General features: G+C 37.3%; 1 protein-coding gene across 3 annotated transcripts; it reads right to left on the bottom strand.

Moving 5' to 3' along the window:
- sfpq (splicing factor proline/glutamine-rich) lies at window positions 1–23,353 on the bottom strand. 3 transcript variants are annotated; one of them, XR_010014761.1, is made up of 12 exons: window positions 22,515–23,353; window positions 20,432–20,620; window positions 19,841–20,142; window positions 19,662–19,757; window positions 19,345–19,541; window positions 19,148–19,259; window positions 18,947–19,061; window positions 18,400–18,436; window positions 17,054–17,163; window positions 1,207–1,255; window positions 744–953; window positions 1–657 (listed from the first exon to the last, which is right to left on the bottom strand). XR_010014761.1 is itself a non-coding variant. In XM_063010324.1 (10 exons), exons 1-10 carry the CDS (start codon window positions 23,208–23,210, stop codon window positions 13,127–13,129), a joined length of 1,974 nt encoding a protein of 657 aa, XP_062866394.1. In that variant the 5' UTR covers window positions 23,211–23,353; the 3' UTR covers window positions 12,760–13,126. The 3 variants fall into 3 exon arrangements, 2 of the variants coding, with proteins under 2 accessions (XP_062866394.1, XP_062866400.1); XM_063010324.1 differs by lacking the exons at window positions 1–657; window positions 744–953; window positions 1,207–1,255 and adding an exon at window positions 12,760–13,246; XM_063010330.1 differs by lacking the exons at window positions 1–657; window positions 744–953; window positions 1,207–1,255 and adding an exon at window positions 12,760–13,246 and having other exon boundaries at window positions 19,175–19,259; window positions 22,515–23,352.
- Window positions 23,354–24,935: the final 1,582 nt, after the last annotated feature.

Below are 24,935 nucleotides of genomic sequence, written 5' to 3'. Positions count from 1 at the left end.
AAGCTTTAAATAGAACATTTATTAGTGTTATAAATGTAATTTGACACATACAGGAGAAACAAACTTGAAGTTTTGACAGTTCAGAAACTGATCAGCTAGACGGTCAGACAGAAACAGTTCCGTTCACGGTCACGTGTGTTGTGCGCTGTCAGCTTGCCGTCCAAAACAATCAGAAGCACCGACAAGCCAGAGATTTCCAACAGTGATAAAACGAGTGAAACGTAAACCCTTACACTTAATCCCTCACAACACTCCACATGTTGCCAAGATACACACAGGTCAGTCTTCAACGAGAAACACAAGTCTTCTAAAATATCACAACAGTAACACGAGCATGTGATCTTCAGGTTTTGTGATGCACTATATGGCTAAAAAGACACAACAGTCCGACAGATAACAGGTCTTTCATCCAACATGTCTGACCAATGATTTTTTTTATTCTTTTTTTTTTTATTGAATGAGTACAAATTCCCATTCCCAATCCACACCAGACTCCACTCCTTTAAGGCGGCTTCCTGCAACATGATTCCGCTTTGCTCTGGCCATATAGTGTAACACTGAAGCAGAAGGAAATTATAAACACACATGAAAATCTGTAATTAAGTCGGCTGCAGAACTCCTCACATCCCTCTTCACCGTTTCATTCAGCCACTCTACCTATAACAGAAACAAATGCTGTATTAGTATTACTCTGTATATGAAGTTAATAAAAAAAATCTACATTAACAGGTCGTCACACTCACATCTGAAGATTCTTCAACCTGGACTTCATTCTGAAAACCTACTGGATCGTGATTATGAAGTGCAGTCAAGTCGACTCAAGACTCCCGGTGAGCAAATGGACAGAGTTTCTCCACAACATCCTGTACTCTGTTCAGGTCTTAAGGCTTCTTTAGAGATCGGTCATTGTTCCTCTATTTGGATCCACCAATAGATTACTGATATCCAATGATCTAAAAAGGAAAGCATTAAATGTAAAATACAGCAGTAAAATGAATTTATTTTTTTTCTTTTACCTAAATAACTAACAAATGTTTGAAAGCTTTAGTAAGGTAGCTTTACCTATGTTGTTGGATTCAGTCCCATCTTCTAATAGAGCACTAGCTAATGACTTCATTTAAAAGCTAATTTATAAAATTGCAAAAAATCATCATGTAAAACATTTGCAAATTTTCCCCAGAAGACATATTTTTACAAGGGACTAACCTTAGCTCCAAAGGTGCAGCACTCAGCCTCCACCAATAACTCGAGGACCCTGCAGCGACAAACAAAGTGAGTATGTGCACACAAAAACCACATGGTCTTCAAATAAACTGAGAACAGACTGTAGAGTAAGTCAACTCAATAACCTAAAGATAAAACAAAAAATTATATTTTAATATAATTTTTAAATATTTTAATATACAAGTGAAAAAGCAGTGATTTTTTAACTTGAAACTTGACAGATTAGGGGTGCAAAAAAATACATCAACTGATTGGGAAAATTTCTCGATTAACATCCCAAATCTGTCGCCACATTCAATTTGTCTAGATAGAGGAGCAAAGTGTAAAAACAGTTTGGCTGCTATCGTAAAGCAAAGAACAGCCGGTTACTTACTACCAACACTGATATACCACATTGCAGTGTGTTTTACATCCGAGCCTAGTTATGATTACAAACTTATTTGGTGCATATAGGGGGAAGACGATTGAAAAGTGGCACATGTGAAATTTCTGCTGTGGCCATTGAAACCTCTTTGCTTTTTTTTTTTCAGCGTTTCTGTGACGTTTCAAATGTCTAGAAATCTGCTCCTTTAAGGCTTTTAGACTGCCAGTCTGCAAATATTGGTCATAGCGAAGCAGATTTATCTGTTTAAACTTAATCTCTAACACGGTCTAATCTTGTCAGCTGAATGCTTTGAATTTACACAAATAAAGTGGACATAATTGAGAAGCACATTTATGAATTTCAGGGCAGCTTTGCTGCCAGTATGTGCAACTTCTGTATGAAAAATTAACAATGTAAAGCATCAAAAAACATCTGTTTGTTACACCCCTAATGTATATGCACATCAATCATATCAATCTTAAGATTGATAAACTGTTAAAACTGCAACCTAAATATACTTTTAGAATAAATCCTAGAACTACCTACAGTCCATGAATAACGACAGAGTGCAGACATGGGTAGGATAGAAAGATGTCACACGTTGGTAGTTTGCTTTTGTGAAAACACCGAGTACATTGTTTAGTCATGGAGTAAAAGTTGCTATGATTGTGGACATGTAGAACCTGAAGAACTGGGTCAAACTCCACTTTTCCCACAGATGACTGGCAAAGTGGGTAGTTCTGGCATCACACTCCTTAACCAATAAATTAAAGCTAACTGGAGCAAGAAAGAAAGAAATGGATCACAGTGCAGATACAAACACACAATCCTGGTCAGCAGACACACTGATCCAGGGAAGATTCTGGCCCCTCTGTAGGGAGCACATACACCAAACACCTAGTCGGTACAGCAGCTGGATTAAAACATTTTGTTGTCACAGTGTTGTGGGTTAATACAGTGAGTGGGATCTTACACAGAAAATATCAAGAGTGGAATCACAGAATAAACAAGCAACAAAAAGTGAATAGTGGTGTCAAACTCGCTGTAGTAACTGCTACTACATGATCTGTAGTCTGATATACATAAATTGGGTAATAAAAAAAGTCTCAAACTGGATATATATATTTGAATTAGACAGTAAATGGTTTCTGGATAAATTCTTTACTGAGCACCCCCCCCATTATTTACCCAATCTAGTCAAGGCCAATTGGAGCTAATCTTTCTCTTTTTACTGCTGCTGACAGGTCAGCAGAAGCTTTAACTGCCCAACGACAAAAAAACCCTGTTTCAGCCATTGTCCAACCCTCTACAGACAAACAGCCAACTGTGAGTGTGTCCCTGGCAAGCTGATAGCAGAGCTCTCGAGAGCTTATGATCTCTGCACTAGTAAAGAACTGACATCTTAAATCAAAATTGACAGTCATGTTTGTTGAGTAGCACTAATGCACAAAAGGAAATGTTTCACTTGTTTTGTCCACCTTTAGCTATGAAAAAATTCTATTATATGTTGACTTACAGTGAGATGTGGGTTTGTCAATTGTAATTGTACTGTATTATGTGTTAGTCACGAGCTGACAAAACATTTGAAGAGTCATGTAATTAGCACCAGTAAAAAAAAAAAAAACTTGGGGTAACTCATAGCAGTAAATTATCCTAAAACAAGAATACAAAAACTTGGCTTCAGTGGTTTAAAATTCAGCCCCTTGTAAGATAGTATATTTTTTTAATTTACTGAATTATGGAGTCGAAAAAATAATAAAAATATAAAAAGGCCTAATTTATCCTTCCTCTCTTAAAAACTTAAAAAATTTCTTCTTTGGCCCACTGCATATCTCTTTACCCACTCCTTAATTCTTTTAAACAAAGACAATCGTTAAAAAAATTGAACAAGCTTAACTTCTGGAAGATGTATTCCACCTAAACACACAAAACTGAGGATTGCTTCATTCAACGTTGCATTGTTACTGAGAAACGATGCTTAGATGGTGGATTTTTAAGACCACTTATATTTCATTAAATAATTCGTAAGCAAGACACAGTGTGTTCTAAATGAAAAGTAAAAAGTGTGTCTATCATAACCATTGGTTACAATATGCATACAAGATTGTTCCACAACCTTGCAGGTGAAAATTCAATGTTTTAACTAAAATGAATCCATTCAACAATTCTTTTCCTTACCACTGTAAATCTAGGTACTAGAGTATTGCACCACCCCGGAAACTTGGAGTGGGCACTCAGTTCACATTGAGCAATTAAAACACATTATAATGAGACTGTTTGTATTATCTGCTAGTTAAACTACAGAAGTAAGAAACTTCACCTTTAAGTTAGCTGAAGCTGATTAAAGATGACAAAAGCATTTTCATCTGCTGTTTTTTTTGCAATACGATTATAGATACTTGCTCCTTTGGTGGCAGTCTAAAACTACATGCTAATATGCTATATCAGCAGTAAGTTTTTTTTTTTTTTAAGATTTATAACTAATTTGCCTGAGACCTGTAATCTGAAGTCAAAAGAGAGAAAAAAGGAAAAATCAGGCAATAAGCCACAGGTTGTACATATTGTGCCATTGTTAGCAACGTAAAAGAAAAAAAATCCTAGGATTTCCCAAACACCAACACATTCATGTTCAACACTGTTGCTTTCCTAAAACATGTGAAATCTGCCCATCATAAACCCATCCCCGTCACCTGCTGATTTTATGCATTTATTCGCTGCAAAGGTCACTGCAGTTCACAGAAGAAAACCAAAGGCACTCATTAGCCATCCTGAGTTCACACCAACAACAGATCTGCACTGTGAATCCATTTTCAGAAGTGTGACGCCAGAACCCCAGAACAGTCTTGATGGACTACAACCCTTATGTTTTCATCTTCGTTGGACAGAAGACATGTGCACTTACCTTCTCGGACGACATGAAAACAAACCTCTTGATGAAAACAAGTCCAGGCTCAACTGTCCACTGATCTGCAGAACTACTCATCTTGTGTCACTGTAACCAACTGCTGGGGTGTCAACTGTAGAGCGGGGCAAAGCTGGACACTGGTTGCTACTGCTTTAAGCTACGGCACCAACGTCCTCGCCATCCACGGTACACACACATACACACAATAGCTCTTCTCACACAGAACTGATAAGGGCATGCTTGGATGCCAGAAGCCAACGTTTGCTGTTGGATGTTACTCCTCTACACAACTTAAATGCCAATATGTTTGTAGTGTCCATTAGAACACCATGTGTTTTATTTACATATTAAGTAGAGATTAGTTCCCCCCCCCCTTTTTTATTAGTGTATCTAAAATGCACAACATTTTTGAAAATAATTTAGTTCTACAAAAGTTTGGCTACTAAATTTAGCACCTTTACAGTTATTGGCACCCCTAAAAGATGTTAAAAGTAGTGGTCTGAGATGTGGGGCAGTTTTTTCTTTGAAGGCCCAGGGAGTCAGGGGTGCCAATAATTATGGAGGGGACTAAAACTATAGCTGATCGGGTGCAGTCCTAATGATTAATCTTTAATCCTAACCTTTTAATTACAATAAATCTTCCTTAAAATTTGTTCTGTAGTTCACTCGGTGAAAACAGTTGATTTGCCATAGAATATCAATAATCATTTATTATAATGTGCCATGATGTGGCTCTTCTATTTGACATTTGAAAATAACCGATTTAACAAGTTTGTGTTAGGTTTCCTTAAAGCATAAAAACTACTGGAAATACTAATTTATATAATAATAATAACAATAATACATACATTAATTATTATTGCAATATTACTTTAATAAAAAAAGAATTATTAGTTGTGCAGGTGGACAGTACGCACACAATCTGCTTTGTGAAATTCACATTAGGGGTGGGCGATATGGCCCTAAAATAATATCACGATATTTCAGGTTATTTTTGCAATAACGATATTTTTGGCGATATAACAAAACACTGAAAAATATTTTATTTAATTCGAGAAAACACTATAGCAAAAAAATATATAATGTTCAGGTTTTTTAAAATTAATTTAAGTTAACACATTGTAAAAAAATTTAGGAAGTATGTAAGAATTACACACACTTTTCTTTATTTTGTCTTTCCAGTAAAAATAATGTAACGGCGAAGTCAGACGATTTTCATAGGGGTGGCCAGACAGACCATTGCTCACACAGGGGTCGCACAGAAACTGATACTTTTTTTTTTATGTGGTCACTTATTTATTTACCTATACAGGCAGTGAGTGCCATGTAGAATTACATCACGAATACCTGCATACTAATAATAAGCTTTTTTTCTCTTTCTATTTTCACTGACAAGTAAAAAAAACCAAAAGAAAATATAGCCTATAACCTTAACATTATGAGAAAGAATTTCAAAGATATTCCTTTGCAATACTTGATCATTTGGCTGCTAACTTGTGTGTAATTATGACACTCAGTTGAACCCCAGAACATGCCAGTGTGAATGCATGGAAAACACATTTTAATTTTCTTTTAACAATATGATAGACTGACCAACACTATTAAGCCAAATGAGCATTGAAAATTGACTTTACTTTTAATAGCCTTCTACAATGCTGGAGCTTTTTAAAACGGAATATTTTCTTTTAAATAGAAGTGTTATTTAACTGCTATTAAATTGTTTGGCGGATAACCGCCCAACCTGGCAACACTGGAACGCGCAGAGCCCGGTGGGCCTTTACTCGTAGCGCGCCACAATTACTACTAAGTACAGTAGTATTAGTACTAAGTAATAGTAGTACTACATCTGTGTTGGTGGTTGACATTATTGTTGAGAGTATTCCTGCACTGGTTGGTGCAGGTGCTCGGTTGAATTGCGTCCCTGTGTAAACCTGCGTGCAGAAATACTTCAGCAAAAAAGTTGCCGGCGGGTTTGGGTTGCCAAAGATTAATTTATGGTGGATTTGGAGTTTTTGGAACGAGCTCCTCCACCGCAGAGCCACGTTCTGCCATACTCGTTACTGTACCCAATTGACCCACGTAACGAACGTACGCAATTTGCATAACTGTGTGACGTCATTACGTAAAGTACGCAGAATATCGCTTTTATCCCGATATGGTACTTTTTGTATCGTTTGAAAATTATACCGGTATTATCGTGAACGATACGATATAGCACACCCCTAATTCACATGCAATTATTTTGCACTCTAAAATACAAGATGAATTTATTTCATGTTTGCAGTGCCAAGTAAAGCATATTTACACTGTTTAAAGCACTGGGAAAACAATTTAACGTTTTGGAAGGGAACGTTAAGGGAATAAAGACTTACTACTTACTACTAAACTACACTTACATTAAAAGCAACTGATTTCCAGAGTTTTGTTCTGCCTTAATTTTTTGACTTTGTTTTAGCACCTCGTTATCATTACCAGGGTTGCAGTACGAAACCAGCTTGACTTACTTTGTTGATTGATCCATTAACTCTTGCAACTTGAAATAAAAATTTTAATTCTCACAGTGTGAGAGAAAATCACTGACTACAAAAGTTCTCTGGTACTGAAGTACTCAATGGACCAAAACTGTAAGGTGAGTGTAAATGGTGTAGTGCCAGACCTGTCAGTTCCAAGTGAACCTCCAACAAGTACCTTGCTGATCCTGGGGCTAGTACACAGGCTGAAAAACCTGTAATGTAAGTATGCAACGTGAAGAAAATGGGACATTGCTAGAGGTCTGTTCAACGATGAATTATCTTTAAAGGCTTTGTTGCTTTGGCAGAACTTAGTGTCCTCACAACAAAACATTTAAATCAAACACTGTACACGGTATTGCCCAAGTATGACTTAACCTTGGGCTGCTTTCAGATTTCAAGTTCGTAGATGAATGCGTTATGCATGTTCCCATTTAGACTGCTGTCTGCAGTCACAATGCATTTGCTGTTTTAAAGCGTTGCCTTATGCTGTTGCAAGGTATCCCTTAACGCACATCACTGACTTCTGATCACTGAAAGCTGATTTCACATGGTTTTAATGGTGCTGATAGTGTGCAATTTCTATTGTTGAATTGTTTATTTGCACAAATATTTGTAGTATGAAATTAGAGCAAGTTTCTGCACTAAAAACAGTCGCCTCCAAAGCAAAATGCTGACATCCTGGAATCACATGAAGCCCAAAGGACTGTCTCAATGCTGCAGTGTATTTAAACACCCCATGCCCTCAAAAGCCTGTGTAACAGAGCTGCACCATAATGACTTAAGTGCCAACTTCATAGAAGACTGAAAGTTGTATAGGGCCATTATATGCAAGGTTCATGACCAAAGGATTAAACCAAAAAAATATTAAGCTTACACTTGGTATTGCCATACTGTGCTACACTTTTGTTTGCTTTGGCCTATTATGCCGATTGCCTCAAGTGTGTTAGCAGGCAACAAACCTTTGTGACTAGGTGTAAAAAAAAAAAAAAAAAAAAAAAAAAAAAAAAAATCTGGGTCTTATGCTTCCACCTAAGCATTTCATGCTTTAAAACAAGCCCAAAAACCACTGACCATGTATAATATAGTACTACTGCTACTAAACAATATCTTCTTAAAATGAATAACTGGGCTTTTGGGAGGTCAGCCTTTAAATTTATATTCAAAAAGATCAATGAAACAAGTTGTGTTTCATTAGAAGATGTGGCTGAGGCTGTTACTGCTAACTAGTATCATGTTAGCACAGAAAATCCGGAAGACTCAAAGGTTTTTCCCCAAATTACAAGCCAACGTGCTGAGGCGAAGCTAAAAAAAATTTGCTGTCTAAGGATGCACAAGTAAAATCCAAGATTTCTGTTGTCAACACAACAAATGGGAAGGTGACCTGTTGAGAAAGAAAATGTACAAAACCAAAAACAATAGCAACAACACGTGTTATAAATTAATTCAGCTCTCACCAAGTACATCTTAAGCAAGTGCATTTACCACATTTAGCAAACACATTTAGTCTACAAACTATATCAGTATAAAATAAACAAATTTCTATTTGACTTTTCTAAGCTGCTTTGATAAGTGTGTTATAGTAAAACTAAATTCATGGATCCAAGTAGAAATACCTCATGCGAAAGAGTCCTTTGCATGCTTAAGAACCATTCCATCAAAAGGGAGGGTACTGTGACGTCTTGTTTACTTTGCATCTCGTCCATCACATGATAGACCCACTGCAATTGGTTGGCTCCAAAAGTCAATGACTATCAAACAAGCTACAATTCTCTCAATAACATTTGATGTTTAGCGCTAACTTGGTCAGCTGACCCAGAACAATTTATATATTATTAATCTACAGATAAGGCTTCAGATAAGCTAGTTACATAAACTGATCATTGTTGACCATTGTGACTAAAAGGCTTTAATCATCTCATTTATTCTGATATGACGGACATTTCACCTTAATATTCAATGACGGCTCAATGATTATTTTATAAAGTCTGTAGGCAACGGTCAATAAAAGCCGAGTAAAGCGTAAAATTGGAAGCTATGTCCAAGATGCACTGGCTGCTTATGCTATCGCTTGAAAGTGAAGCCAGTACAAAATGGCAATTTTAGCTTGCTACATGGCTACAGGACATAATCTGAATGGTGAAGCTTTATGCATATGGATGAGGTAGGATCAGATAAACAAATGGGTTTTTGTACTGTAGTTTTGCTGGTCACTAAATGCATTATTGCAAACATCCTGCACCATTTAGGTTTTTTGTTTAAAAGAGGAAAGGGTCCTTAAGTGAAAGTCGCTTAAGATTGCTGGTAGCCTGTACTCTGGGCTGTGATCATTTTCCATACCAGCTCATTAATCAGAAAACAGGGTGCCTTGCTCTTTACTTGGTTTTGCCTTTTTTTATTTGTAAAATGCTCCAACTAATGAAGAATCACCTTGATGTGCCCCGCCTCATAATCGTTTCTTCTGTATTTAATCACAACATTCTAGTAAGTTTCTGAGCAACCAAAAAAATAGAACTCAAGCCAAAAATATTAAGCTTACACTTGGTATTGCCATACTGTGCTACACTTTTGTTTGCTTTGGCCTATTATGCCGATTGCCTCAAGTGTGTTAGCAGGCAACAAACCTTTGTTACTAGTTTTAAATAAAAAAATAAAAATAAAAAAAAAAATACGAGTCCACATATTGCTGGGTCTTATGCTTCCACCTAAGCATTTCAAGCTTTAAAACAAGCCCAAAAACCACTGACCATGTATAATATAATACTACTGCTACTAAACAATATCTTCTTAAAATGAATAACTGGGCTTTTGGGAGGTCAGCCTTTAAATTTATATTCAAAAAGATCAATGAAACAAGTTGTGTTTCATTAGAAGATGTGGCTGAGGCTGTTACTGCTAACTAGTATCATGTTAGCACAGAAAATCCGGAAGACTCAAAGGTTTTTCCCCAAATTACAAGCCAACGTGCTGAGGCGAAGCTAAAAAAATTTGCTGTCTAAGGATGCACAAGTAAAATCCAAGATTTCTGTTGTCAACACAACAAATGGGAAGGTGACCTGTTGAGAAAGAAAATGTACAAAACCAAAAACAATAGCAACAACACTTGTGTTATAAATTAATTCAGCTCTCACCAAGTACATCTTAAGCAAGTGCATTTACCACATTTAGCAAACACATTTAGTCTACAAACTATATCAGTATAAAATAAACAAATTTCTATTTGACTTTTCTAAGCTGCTTTGATAAGTGTGTTATAGTAAAACTAAATTCATGGATCCAAGTAGAAATACCTCATGCGAAAGAGTCCTTTGCATGCTTAAGAACCATTCCATCAAAAGGGAGGGTACTGTGACGTCTTGTTTACTTTGCATCTCGTCCATCACATGATAGACCCACTGCAATTGGTTGGCTCCAAAAGTCAATGACTATCAAACAAGCTACAATTCTCTCAATAACATTTGATGTTTAGCGCTGACTTGGTCAGCTGACCCAGAACAATTTATATATTATTAATCTACAGATAAGGCTTCAGATAAGCTAGTTACATAAACTGATCATTGTTGACCATTGTGACTAAAAGGCTTTAATCATCTCATTTATTCTGATATGACGGACATTTCACCTTAATATTCAATGACGGCTCAATGATTATTTTATAAAGTCTGTAGGCAACGGTCAATAAAAGCCGAGTAAAGCGTAAAATTGGAAGCTATGTCCAAGATGCACTGGCTGCTTATGCTATCGCTTGAAAGTGAAGCCAGTACAAAATGGCAATTTTAGCTTGCTACATGGCTACAGGACATAATCTGAATGGTGAAGCTTTATGCATATGGATGAGGTAGGATCAGATAAACAAATGGGTTTTTGTACTGTAGTTTTGCTAGTCACTAAATGCATTATTGCAAACATCCTGCACCATTTAGGTTTTTTGTTTAAAAGAGGAAAGGATCCTTAAGTGAAAGTCGCTTAAGATTGCTGGTAGCCTGTACTCTGGGCTGTGATCATTTTCCATACCAGCTCATTAATCAGAAAACAGGGTGCCTTGCTCTTTACTCGGTTTTGCCTTTTTTTGTTTGTAAAATGCTCCAACTAATGAAGAATCACCTTGATGTGCCCCGCCTCATAATCGTTTCTTCTGTATTTAATCACAACATTCTAGTAAGTTTCTGAGCAACCAAAAAAATAGAACTCAAGCCAACTGGGACATGCAGTAGCCCAGATGGAGTAGCTACTGAATTGTTTGGGCTAATCCATGATCAATGGAGTCGTTTGCTCCAATGCATTAACAAAGTTTCTCTCAGTTCATGAAGCTTTTCCATTTGCATGACTAAATGCAATGTCTTCTGTATTGCGGGCCGCTGGAAGCCCATATCCAACTGCTGGTGCTAATTTCTCCTTAAAATTTGTGCACGTGCAGCCAAACTTGGCTGAGTGGTCCTTTAATTCTTTAACATTACATTAAGGTTGACAAAACAAGCAGCAAGAAGGATTAGATGGAAGGCAAGATGACCAGTGCAAAGCTGATCATTCTGTAAACAAACATACCTACCAAAAGTGTGTCATTAACTGCAACGATGGTAACACCCAAGTTATGGAGAGCAAAATAAAGTTGTTGCCAGACTAAGAGATACTAAAGCTCCAGTCACACCAGAAATTTGCCACTCACAAAGCTTTGCAACAAACAAAATGAACTCTGCTAAAAATGAAGACTGCTCATAAATGCAACTCAAGTGTACAGCGAGATTTTCAGGTTGAAAGTTTGTAGTGTATTGGCTTTGCCAAACAAAGAAAAAAATGCCACAAAATTGACTCCATTTGGACCAACTGCAAACTATTGTGTTAATAGAATAATAATTGAGCCAGTTTGTTAATGTATAAAATAGCAGTCATTGTACTGGCTAATCAATGCTGGGCCTGAAAACCCCATAACAAATTTTGTTTGAAAAATGGCCTCTAAAATCTGATGTGACCGTGGCTTTACAGTAAATAGTGATGTTTTACAAAAAAAAATTAATGATTTCCAGCTGGACAGTGTAGTTGTGGCTCAGCTGTCAGGGTACTGGACAGGTTAAGGGTTTAAGCCCACTCACCACCAAAGTGCCACTGTTGGGCCAATGAGCAAAACCCTTAGTTGCTTGACTAGGTGTAAGCTGCTTTGTGTAAAGGCATCAGCTTTTAGTCTAAATGTAAACATGCTAAGTAATGCAAGATAGAAGGGCTGGGACGTTTTAGTAATTGCTAATAAATTGCTATTTTTAGAAATTAGAAACAAATGAGGGATTTTCCAACATACAGCGGATGACAAAAGGAAATAGAATCTCAAATATTATAGGATTCAGGTCTTCAATGCGTGGGAAAAAACAAACAAAAAAACTTCCAAATATTTAAGAAAGGACATTTTCTGTCCCAGACAAGTTCCATAAATACATGGTTGGATGAGTTTGGTGTAGAGGAACACCAGAGCCTTTGAACTCAATAAAAGATCAATAATATTGAACCTCAATAGTGAATGAGGCCTTTTTGTCAATCATTAATGCCTAAACGCTCAAATTCTCAAAGGAAAAGCCAAAATACTGCAAAAAGTCATTGGAGATAGGCAGAAATGACAAATGAGGCAATATACTAGTTATTTTGGCATATTTAAGTTGTCCCAGCCCTATTAGAAACAATAATAAAATATAGAATTTGTAAATCACATCTTTCTCAGATTTGCTGAGAGAAGGTTTAGGACTGAGTCAAACATCTAAAACGGTTAATGGGGTTTAAACAACCAAGTGTTTTCTTTATTGTAAATGTACATGAATTAATTCAATATGTTGAATGGCACAGAAAACTATAAAAGACAAGAACACCTTACAAGTTTAACCAGCATAAGTAACATTGCAATATATAGTGGAGGAAAGATTACATGGGATGTGTTAAGCAAGAAATCTCTCGCCAAGTAATTTTATTTTTTACTTCTATCTAATTGAAACACAGAAATTGCTAAGAAAAAAAAAAGTCTTGCCACAGGAAGGATCTTCAGGCTAAAACTGCAAAGAAATTTGAAACTTAAATACATTAATTATGACACCAGAATTTCTGGGAATCCACAAATAAGCTCTGCTATATAAAAGTGCCAGTTTAGAAGCGGGGCTTCTTGGCAGGTGTATCGAATTCCTCACGAACTCTGCCAAATCCTGAATTGCCAGGGCCTGAGCCCCTTGGACCTCCAGGGCCAGCTTGAGGAAAGCGCTCATTGCGCTATAGTGACAAGTTTTTTTGGGACATTGTGAGTTTCATGTGTCCATGGATGAAATAATGGGCAACATTGGCACAAGTTCGACGAGTTCATATTTTGAGCCAAGTGTATTAAAGCGGGAAATCCAAGGGAAACATTCGACGAAACATTCCAACACGCAGATCCACGGTCGCCACAGGTAACATAGAAAAAGGAAGAAAGGGTAATGGATTTGTTAGCAATATTCTACTATAATAGAATGTAAATAGGGAGCTACAACCTAATGAAGTAGTCCAGGTCAAGTTGTACTGAGTTCCGTTAAGAAACATCTAGTTTGCTGAATATTATTAATCACAATGAACACAAACTTCTACTAAAATGCAGCTGTATCACAATTTTAGATAGCTCACTTGAAATCATATTAATAGCAGCTCATTTGCCATCAAAATATATTTTCACCATGCCATAATAAAAGCTGAAGGTGAGGATGCTTTAATCTCACTCAAATTTGATTTCAATTAGACTACAGTCCACTCTGAAGTGATTAGAACCAAGCCATACACCTTCAAAAGGATACGACCCTGACACACCAATTAAGGGTCCCAAACTTATATTGCCATTTAAAAAAATTTTAAGAAGTACCGCTTGGTAAACTCCATCAAGCAGTAAATTTACCACTCAATCGGGCCCAAAATGTAATGTTCTCTAGTTTCACTTTCATTCTTCTTCTTTTGTGACTTATACAAAGAAAACTGAGAAATAAAAGGGCTTCTAAAACAGCAAACCCAGCAGATAGCAAACTGTCCAATTCAAAGAAAGACAAAAACAGACTTCTAAAACAGGCAAATGCATGAGGAATTAATCTGAGCAGCAGGTTTTGCCCTGGTGCTTGCTGGTCATCTTAATATAACCAGTTTACTGGGTATATAGTTTTATATTGGTAGTTTTAAATGATCAGATTATGAAGAACAGTGTAATCAAACAGTGTAAAAAGACACTGCAAATGGCTCAAGGGGTCGTCTGTTCAGGGTTCATCACTTCAGAATGGACCACAAATATAGCAGTGACCATTAAAATTGGTAAAGTAGTTACACTAGATAGATTTAGTCTCTAAATAGCTTTTCTAGAATCAGTACTTAATCTCGCTGAATCAAGTTTGACTTGTAAAGGGACATATTTTGTATACAAGTATAAAATGAATCTAGTATTATTATATGATGACCTACAGCCCTAAGGATTCACAAGCATTTATAGGAAGTATAAATGAAACAGATCTAAAAATCTACTGACATTTAACACCAACCATTTTAATGACCAAAACTGTCATTAATATACAGATGGATAAAAGAATGCAACATTTATTGAAATCACTTGGGCTTGTACATTTAGTTGCAGGTGACTGGATCTCATTGTCAGCTTTTTCACTATGAATTTAAAAAGTTATTAATCAAGCAAAGATGTGACCAATCCTTAAATATCACACGAGTGTCCTTCACATAGCAAAACAACAAATTCAGAAAGCAAGGGGGAAAGCTTAACGTACCAACATTGCCAAACATCAATAAAAACCAAAACAAGACAAAAAACTACTTCCTCCCTTTGGGAGTGAATATTTTAGAGGGTGTATATCATCAGAAAACATGGCAACAACCAACAGTAAGCTTTTTCTGACTTAATTACATTAAAAAGGAGTGGGATGCAGAATTAACAGCTTGAAATTACATGTACTATACCTAACATGGCAAACACAAAATGCTGAAACTGCAATATAATGTAGGAGGTGCTGAACTGTACATGCTAGGCTTTACATGCTACTGTAAACCAGATGTAAAACAAATTAGTTTTAACTGTCAGGTGTTCTTCATCTTGCAATAATGTAATAAGTGTGTCAGTGAGGTGAGGCAGATAAAGCAGTAGGTCATCACTGTTTATTTCTACTTGTAAGCTCAGAGATTCAGTCTAAAGTTGCATTTCTTTTATCCATCAGTATATCAATGACGTGTGGGCTAGAAAATCAGTAATATTAAACATGTTACCTTCAAAAACATTTACATGATTATGAACCTAATTGAATAGCATCTAATAGTCAATTACTCATCAGTAACTCATCTACTGCAACAAACAGTGTTCAAGTGAGAAGCTGCAAGTGTCAAACAGTGCATTCCAAGTCCAGGAACACTTTGCAGGCCAAAGAGAATCACCAACACAGAAATCACAAAATCCATGGTTATCACATAATGTGGGCATCATTTGCAGGTATTACCAAATCCCATCAACCTTTAAGGAAGGTTGAAATTTTCCAAAAAAGAAAAAGGAATTCCAAACTATTGCCACCAGTATCATTATTGTCTCGTCTTTGCCTTGGGCATCTTTAAAAAGCCGACTTATACAGGATTTTAAAGGATGATGAATGAATTATCTGCATCAGTAATCCTCGCACGGAATCTTGCGTTATTAAATACTTCAATCTTAAATGAGATCAATCTTAAATATTATGTCTTTGTAACATGAGCTTTATAACTCAATGACAAATTAGGAATGTACAGTAATTATACCAAGTCTGAGTGTTGGTGTATTTAGAATACAATTTAATTTAATCAATAAAAGTAAGTAATACAGACTGATCAGAAATAATTCATCATGGAATCTGATTGTTGTATGACAATCAGCTGAAGTTTGCAGTTGTGCAAAGCCTAATTTGAAGCGTGTAAGGAACAACTTTTGGATTTGGGAACTTATTAGAATCCATGAGTATCACACGTCTTTTAGATGTTGTTTAGCAACATATACAAATGAGGTAGGCTACAGTTTTACGTCATTTTAGCATCGTTTAATCATTTAAACAAGCCTTCCAACACAAACAAAATGTATAGTGCTAGGGGTTCGAAAAGTGATGAGCTGTGATGAGACGATTGCTCTTTAAATATTGCCATTACAAATATATCAATCTGTTGCAATACTAGTCTTTTCTTAGACGCCATTAAAGGCAAGACTTACAAATTAAAGTCAAAGACTGTTAAAGACTTGGCAATTTCTTGAATTATCATCACTTAAGCCATTTCCAAAAATGGTCATTTACACCAGCAAGTGTTTGTATCACATTCAGAGGATCTGCTCTGAGCTGGCATGAGATTAAAATGCAGCAACCACAAACCACAAAAAATAGCAACCACAAACATGACTGTACCAGTGACACTCACAAAAGCTCAGCATCCTCATTAATGAAGTGTTTCAAAATGTATGACCTTTTGCTTTACATCAGTCTGCACTAAATCCCTTGTCTTAAATACAGTGTGCCAGTTGGTCCACTCCATAAGGGAGGTATTATCATATCACCAGCCATTACAAGTCACCACGGTCAAACCTGCCAAAGTGCTAGAAAAGTATTACTGCCCGCAGAGGTACAGAGGTGTTTTAAGAAGAGTCCAGGTCTAGGTTTGTTTTTTGCAAAACTCCTAGATCACATTTCTACTCGTGCCATGCAGAATGTGCCCGTCTTTGCTAATTGTTTCAGACAGGACTTACAAGTGAGTTCTGTGAACATATCCAAGTCCAAGGTTCGGGATTTAGTACAGACAGACATTTGAAGCAAAACACGGTAGAGAAGCTAAGCTTAGAGACTGAGGATAAAACTGGGTACATCAGCCAAACTCTTGCAAGGAAGACGTCCACCAAGTTACTGAATCATCCACAGTAACCAAACCTTTCCTAGTGGCACTGCAATCACTCAACCCATAAAAGATCAAACTCTCTAGGATAGAAGTAGGCCATAACTGAGATCATTCATACAGCATACGGTCACTCTCACGCTACATGATGGGATACATTACCATTTCGTTGGGGCCCATTCCGCCAGGCACTGCTCCACCGAGTCCCTGCTGACCATCAAAGCCCATTCTAGCAAATGGGAAGTTCTGGGTGGGGGAGCCAAAAGGCATATCTGAAAAGGAAAAAAAGGTTTGATGCTTTAAGACATACCAAGTCTTGTATTTTGTCTACTAGTGCTTGCCTGACTAGCTAGACTAAAGTCTGCACAGCTCTGTTACAATGCCAGATACTTCTAAAGTAACAAAATAAGACTAGTATTAGGGGTGGGCGATGTGGTGATATACGATACGATACAATGTAAACTTAAAGTACAATGGCTGGTCACTGCTCGTATTTTACCTTATATTGTTTATAAGTTCTCTTAAAAACACACAACTTTGTACTTCTGATACATTCTGACTAATTAGTGTTTATATTTTGTATTATTATAAGGCTGTATTTGTATTAATATTGACAATATTTACATCAAACAAACCAGCAGAATCTCAATCACATTAATACTGTCTGTTTTACTTCAAATAAATGAGCATGAAAAAATCCCGAAAACATTTAATATTTGATCATGATTTGCTATCATTTAATAATGAAAGCGTGTCTGTCAATTATACAACAACCAATGAAGAGAGAGCTAAATTCGAAGTTCTGATTGGTTCATACATCTGAATCTCTGAATCGGAGTTGTCTGAAGAGAGTCGTTTCTGACTCATTGACTCAGTCATTCAGTTTCCATGCTCATACGTGAAGGAAAGCTCAGCGCTTTTGGGTTTTAAACGTTCTCAGAAGGTAACCTGTGTATTCTGTTCGTTCAGACAGTTTTTGTTCTCACATCATTCTCGGACTCGCTCCTCGTACTCACGCCGGTGCTTTTGCTTTAGGTGCTGAAATAAATGTTATGTTGCCACCGTTTGTCATCATCGTATTTTTGTACGTTTTGCAAGTTAGTCGTTTGTTTGGAGTCTGACCTTCTGTATCCGAAACACTTCCACACTAGTGATGTAGCTCCGCTTTTAGGGACTAGCTCATCCTCAGTGCTAACTCCGGTACTACTCTCTGCATCGGTCGCCATTATTTCACTGTTACGCGCTTGAGAGCGAGTGACGTGCGTTTGCTAACAATATCGCGATATGGCAAAAATATTTTCGAGTTTACAACTATACCGGTATTATGGTGAACGATAATACATCGCCCACCCCTAACCAGTATGAATACTTTTAGAACTTTTACTACCTTTGAGACCTAAAATCTGTGCAATTCAAAAAACAAACAAATCCTTGGGGGTCGACATGGGTATAATTTAATTAATTTTTGGAGATTTGAGGTTTCTATAGAAAAAATCTATAACTTTTACCTGCCAGTCCAAGACCACCGGCCATTGCCCGATCCCTCTGTTAAAAAAATTGAAAAGATAAAAAGATGCAGTTAGACAGTCAGTACAATTTAGACATGTAAAGACACTTAATAAACAAAAACTATTAATAAACTCTTTACTGTCCATTCAAAGGCAACAATTAAAGTGTGTAGGGATGCATCAATACCATTTTTTCCACACCGAGTACAAGTACATGTATTTTTGTACTTGCCGATACCGATACCAATACCAATACCTATTGGATCAGATATCTGACATGCTAGAAAACTCGATCCGGTCGCCGAGTTGCTCCCGAGCCGGCAAATCTAGCGCCGACCAGTCGCCCAGCGAAAATCAGGGCAAAAATCGTGTAGTGTGAACTAGGCATAACGCAGCAACGTGCACTAGGCACACGGTATCGGATGTTTAGTATCGGAGCCTCGTTTGCGAGTACGAGTACAAGTTAATGAGCGCGGTATCGGGCAAATACCCGATACCAGTATCGGTACTCATGCATCTCTAAATGTGTCTTCAATAATTAACTTACATTGTCCATGAATCCACCCATCCTGTAGGACTCTTCCCGCTTACGCCTTATCTGTTCTTCGATTTCCCTTTGGCGCAACAATTCCTCGTCCCGTCTGCGGCGCTCCTCCTCTTGCCTGTTGATTAGAACATGACAGATTATCAAACTAGTCATTAACAAACACCCATTTCAATAGAATGATATCAAAACGGCCATACATACATGAGCAGAAACGGGGGTGGGGTGTACCTGATCTGCATCTCCTTGCGTTTTTGCATTTCTTGCTTATGCTGCTCTTCCATGCGGCGCAGCTCCTCTTGCCGCCTGAGCAGATCTGTGATGGGTTTAAAGAAGTGTCAATTAGCGTCTATGCAAAAATGTCTGAAACGATAGTGGCTGATGTACACAAAGACACCCACCCTGACGGAGCATGTTGGCTTGATGATCGTGGTACGCGTCCTCCATCTCTGTCTCCAGCTTTTCACGAGCTTCATTGATATTTTTCTCCACTTGCTGCCTCTGCTGTTTCTCCATGTCATCAAGAGACTTCCAGCGCTGGGAGTATTCAAACTCAAAGGTGCCTGGTCTGGCAAAACGAGGTGGCTGCTCTCGTTCTCTGCAAATTAGAAGCAAAAAGACCATCTTAACCCCACTTCCAATTAGTGCTCCCAAATCTGTATTAGTCCGTATTAATACTCCTGCATTAAACCAGATATTCATGCATCACATAACTTACTTCTGATAGTTTGGGTTCTTCTGTGCAAGTTTTTCTGGAAGACCATCTTCATCATCAAACTGTTCCAAAGGCTCAACAACAACTGGGCGGGGTGACCTGGAGGTAAAATAAAATTAATTCAAAGCCCAATAAATACCAAAGGCAAAGTTAAGACAAATCCATAATGTGAATCATCTTACGAGGTGAGCAGGAACACTCCATCGTTGATCCGGTCAATCGCCTTTCTTGCAGCTGACTTGGTAGCAAACTCAACAATGCCCTTCCCAGTTGAGCGTCCACGGTCGTCCACAATAACTACTGCCCTCTCAACAAGTCCGAACTGGGAAAAGGCTTCCTCCAGCAGCTCGTTGGAGACAAATGGGGACAGGTTGCGCACAGACAGTGCAGCAGAGTGGGTAGCAAAGCGGACCCTGAGAGGTCTGCCTTTCATGGGGGTGTCGTCCAATTCAGCTTTTGCAATCTCTGCCAGAGCACGAGACTCCTGCAAAAAGAAAAGAATGAGTTCAGCTCTGCCCTCAAGTTATCAATGGAAGGCAAAAACAGCATTGGGATTATAAAATAACATGACTTGAAAAAAGTGCTAGAGTTGCATGCAATTCATTACTCTGATAACTAATGTGCTGAATCTGTACATGATGTACAATGTACATGAATGATGAAATTGTAATGATGTAAACATATGTATAAGAATATGTTTTTACTATTGGCTAACACCACATTACCACTAGAAGACAAAGGACAGGGTTGCTCTGTGCAAATAAATGTCTTACCAGTCGGATGAATCCGAATCCCTTCCCTTGATTAATGAAGGTCTCACTGGGCTCTCCGTACTTGGCAAACAATTTTCTGAACTCTGCGTCACTGATGTCGTTGGGCAAGTTGCCGATGAACAAGCGGCAGCGTTGGGTGTACATCTTCTCACCAGGTTTGAGAAGCATCGAAAGTGATGCCTTAAACTCCTGTGAACATAGTTGACATTAACCAGTTGCTGAAGACGACAATTATCAACTACAATGTTAAACAGAACTATCAGTGGTGTTCAGTTACACTTAATACTTGACTTAAGCAAAATTTCCCCTATTTTACCAGCATCAAAATGTGCTGCCTTAAAGAAATAAGATATTGACTACAGTGCATATTACACAATAATGTATCAGTTGAACCTTGTTTATGTTAAAAAGGTGGACATTTTATTGTGGCATAAGCAAAGTTACCTCATTATGCCTTGACTTGTTACTCAGGTTGAGGGTTGCTTAAAACTACAGTTTGAGTAGGTTGTTATTAAAGTACCATTTAGTAAAGTGTCCAAACATTTAAGCACACCAGCAGGTCGAGTATTTAAAAAAACATAAATACATAAAATGACTTTTGTTTGGTTTGTTTTTAATATTTCTTCACAATGTACCAGTTTAAACGCTAAATACATAAAACGTCTCAACTGGTCACTTACAGTACAAGCAATTGCTAACGCATAATAGGGCTAAAGGTTAGGTTATTTTACTAAAAAAAAAAGATTAAATACATTTTACAGTCCACAAAGTCAAGCTTGGAGAGGTTATACAAATTACTGTTTGCTAGTCACGTAGAAACGCTTACAAACAGGACAAAGTATCATAAAATATACTAAATATAAACGTTTAAGAATTAAACTATATATTTCAATTATTGTATTTATATATTCTGCACAACTGAGGCACCACACCCCGGAGTTACCAGGCAGCAGAAGCACAATCACAGCAAACCAAACATTTAGCCTGTTAGCTCAAAAACGGACAAAATGTCTGCAGACCGAAGTGAGCAAAAGGGCCGCGTCCCAAATGTGCGCCTTTTTAATTCAAGTAGTGCACTAAACAGGGCGCAAACCATCGAGTCAAACACTAACCAGCGCACTTACATAATAAACGCGTTTGTAGTCCCAGCTTCAATTAATACATATTAACATATTTAATTAAACATATATCTGTATGCATTTTGTAACCAATTAGTTCAATTAATATGCTAAAATGTTTTGTTTTTGTGGGTACGAAATATTTCGCATGTTAGCTTCTAGCGCGACAAAATGGCTGCACACAATGGTATCTCAAAGGGGGCTGTGTTCTAAATACCTCCGTATTCAGTATCATAGTGCGTACACGGCTATTTCACACAGTAAATACTATATTTATATAAAACATTAAAAATTATTCACATTTGTAAAAATGAGTCTGTATTGCTACTTATTTAGCAATGAATAAATCGCATGTTTTAAAGCCATTTCTGTTAACCGGTGCAGTTTGTAGTGTAGTGCACTTGTATAAGAGCTGCATTTGTAATTTGTTGTGTTTCGATAACGCTTCATGGTCAGGAAAACTAGCTTTAACCATGTTGTAGGCAACAACTGAAAAATTCAAGTTTATTTCGAAAATATATTTTCCATCTGATGAAACCAGACAATGGTGCTTTTGTTAGACGAAATGGTTGCATCCCAAATGCAAAGATTTGTTTTAAACAACATTAGCAGTTTAAAAAAAGAACAAATTGATGTTGTGGGTGAAGTTTCTGATGAGTGTCGAGATTAATATTATTTTGAGGTAAAACGTATGCTCAGGTTTCATCGCGATTCCATTAGAAATACAAAGGGCCGCGTTTCAAATACTGTCAACTTGCTAATCTAGTGCACTACACAGAGCGAAGACACAATTGCGTTACACCCTACTTAGTAGACTTGTTGAAGATGAATATTTGCTTTTGGAATACGGCCCGAGTCAGGCCTAGTTTAGCTTAGGTCTATTCACTCCAAAAATATAAATCTTAAAGCCAACAAAAAGACGGACATTGTTTAGTCTTTATAACATATTGAATGGTTTTCTTTACCTGTTGTTGTCCCGCATTCTTGTCGTCAGTTTGATGAGTCTGAGGAGGCCGGTCATTAGGTTTATGTGCACTGTTCGGTGGTTTATGTAGATTCGAGCGTTGTTGGTTCTGATTCTGCGGGGTTTTAGGATCAGTTTTTGGGGTGCTATTTTTCGATGGAGGAGACTGGAGCTGTGGTGGTGGTGGTGGTGGTGGTGGTGGCTGCTGTTTCTGCTGCTGCTGTGGGGGTGGCTGCTGTTTCTGCTGCTGCTGTGGGGGTTGCTGGGTTGGTGAAGGTCCTTTGTTCTGAGCTGGTTGCTGGTTCTGCTGCTGGGGTTTCGGTTGCTGATTCTGGTTCTGTTGTTGTGGTGGTTTTGGTTGCTGATTCTGCTGCGGCGTTTTCTGTTGTTGATTCTGCTGCTGTTGTTGATTCTGCTGCTGTTGTTGCGGCTGGTTCTGCTGCTGCTGCTGCGGTGGAGGAGTCTTCACCTCAGGCTTTGTGGTCGCATTTGCTCCATCCTGCTTCTGCGGGGTGGTCTGGTTAGCCTGATTGGGTTTAAACGGCCCAGCAGTAGACAACTGAGGCCCTCTGTTCTGGAAGGAATGCTGGTTCTGGTTGCGATAGTTCGGGTTGCCCATACCGCCCCTGATTCCTCCTCCACCGCCGCGGCCTCTCTGCTGAAACCCACCGCGGTTTCTGAACCGGTCCCGAGACATGTCTAGTTTAAAACCGTATTAAGCTACTGTGTGTTTAAAAATAAGAATCTTTCTGTTACAGGGAACAGAAATGTGTTATTTAAATGTGAGTGCGAAGAGCTGCTGCTATACGACGCTAGACGAACGCACTCTGTAAAATGGCTGCCCGTCTGGAACAAAGCGCTTCATATACTGCTTGGCTAGCCGTTGAGTCTGTTGACGTAATTTCCGGTCGGTGAATGTGAGAACGCCCTCTACTGTCTGCTAGTGGCAACTACAGAGCCGAGAGAAAGTATTCAAAAACAAACCACATAAACACCCGCATAGAATTATCAAGTGAAAACAAAATAACTGTTTAAAAAACAGCTGTAAAATGATAAAATTGCTTATAAAATATGAGTAATTATGTTTAGTTTTTTCCACCTCATGAATCTGGCTTGTAACCCACTCAGTCCCTCAGTCGTTTAGCATGAGGCGCTAGTTTATATTTAGTAGTCAGTGGTGTACAAAGTATAAAAGTATATAAGTATAAAAGTAATTTCCTTATTTTAAAAGTACAAGTATCTTAGCAGAAATGTACTTTCATACAGTGGTGTATAAAGAATAAAAGTATATAAGTATTTTCCTTAGTTTAAAAGTACAAGTATCTTACCAGAAATTTACTTTGATACAGTGGTGTATAAGTATTAAAGTATAAAAAGTATATAAGTATTTTCCTTATTTTAAAAGTACAAATATATTACCAGCAATTTACTTTGATACAGTGGTGTACTAAGTATAAAAGTACAAGTATCTTGTCAGAAATTTACTTTGATAGAAATAAAAGTAGGCCTACAGTACATTTATATATGTATGTATGTATGTATGTATGTATGTATGTATGTATGTATGGATAGATAGATAGATAGATAGATAGATAGATAGATAGATAGATAGATAGATAGATAGATAGATAGATAGATAGATAGATAGATAGATAGATAGATAGATAGATAGATAGGTCACTTTATTAATCCCCTAGGAAAAGTCAGTTATTACAGCAGCTCAAGATACTTTAAAGCAAAAAGTATTAAAGTACACAAGTATTAAAGTACAAAAGTATTGTTGGACAACACTATGTATTTAAATAAATACAATGAAAAAATGTAGTATGTAATATACATTTCTGTATATAGGTTCCAAATAAGTTAATGAGGTGGTAAAGCAGACAAAAAAATGAATGAATGAATTATTCTGTATATTACTTTTTTTTTTAAAGTAATCAGATTGTTATTACACAATTACTTTGCATGTAAATATACTCTGTACAGTCCTTTATAAATTGGGAGTAGGTGAAAATGTTTGGACCAGCTGCATCCTAATCTTGTTTCTTAAATTAGTTCTTAAATGCTCATTTACAGATTGTTAATGGTTCTGTGGGTGTAGACAGTGCAGAGTAGGGTGGTTGGCTGATGGGAATGAGGTGAGAATGGTTAGAGACTCTTAAGGTCTTTCAGATTTGCAGTAGATTGTGTTAAGACAATTGAGTGTACACCCATGAACTGTAGGCTGTTCTTTTGTCATTTAAATTTTTTGGCACGTTTTAGACACTTTTTAAACCCTTTTCAAATTGATAAAGTAGATGTAGCTGTAAACCCTATAAATGAAATAAAAATAACTGAAAACGTTTTAAGAAATTAAACTGTTCAAGTCTTCAGGAGAGTCAGTATTGACTTTGACCTGAATCGTTTTACAGTATCATATATG

Source organism: Trichomycterus rosablanca, chromosome 2, assembly GCF_030014385.1.
Source record: "Trichomycterus rosablanca isolate fTriRos1 chromosome 2, fTriRos1.hap1, whole genome shotgun sequence".
Classification (NCBI taxonomy): domain Eukaryota; kingdom Metazoa; phylum Chordata; class Actinopteri; order Siluriformes; family Trichomycteridae; genus Trichomycterus; species Trichomycterus rosablanca.
Note: the sequence above shows the minus strand (reverse complement) of the source record. Positions and strands in the feature narration are given on the sequence as shown.

What these genes read in the sequence shown, in the direction of transcription:
- sfpq (XM_063010324.1), bottom strand. Translation starts at nt 23,210, where the DNA reads ATGTCTCGGGACCGGTTCAGAAACCGCGGTGGGTTTCAGCAGAGAGGC. An exon ending in GGAGTGTTCCTGCTCACCTC is followed by an intron (nt 19,758 to 19,840) that starts GTAAGATGATTC and finishes TTTTACCTCCAG; the next exon opens with GTCACCCCGCCCAGTTGTTG. An exon ending in TGGGTGGATTCATGGACAAT is followed by an intron (nt 18,437 to 18,946) that starts GTAAGTTAATTA and finishes TTTTTTTAACAG; the next exon opens with AGGGATCGGGCAATGGCCGG.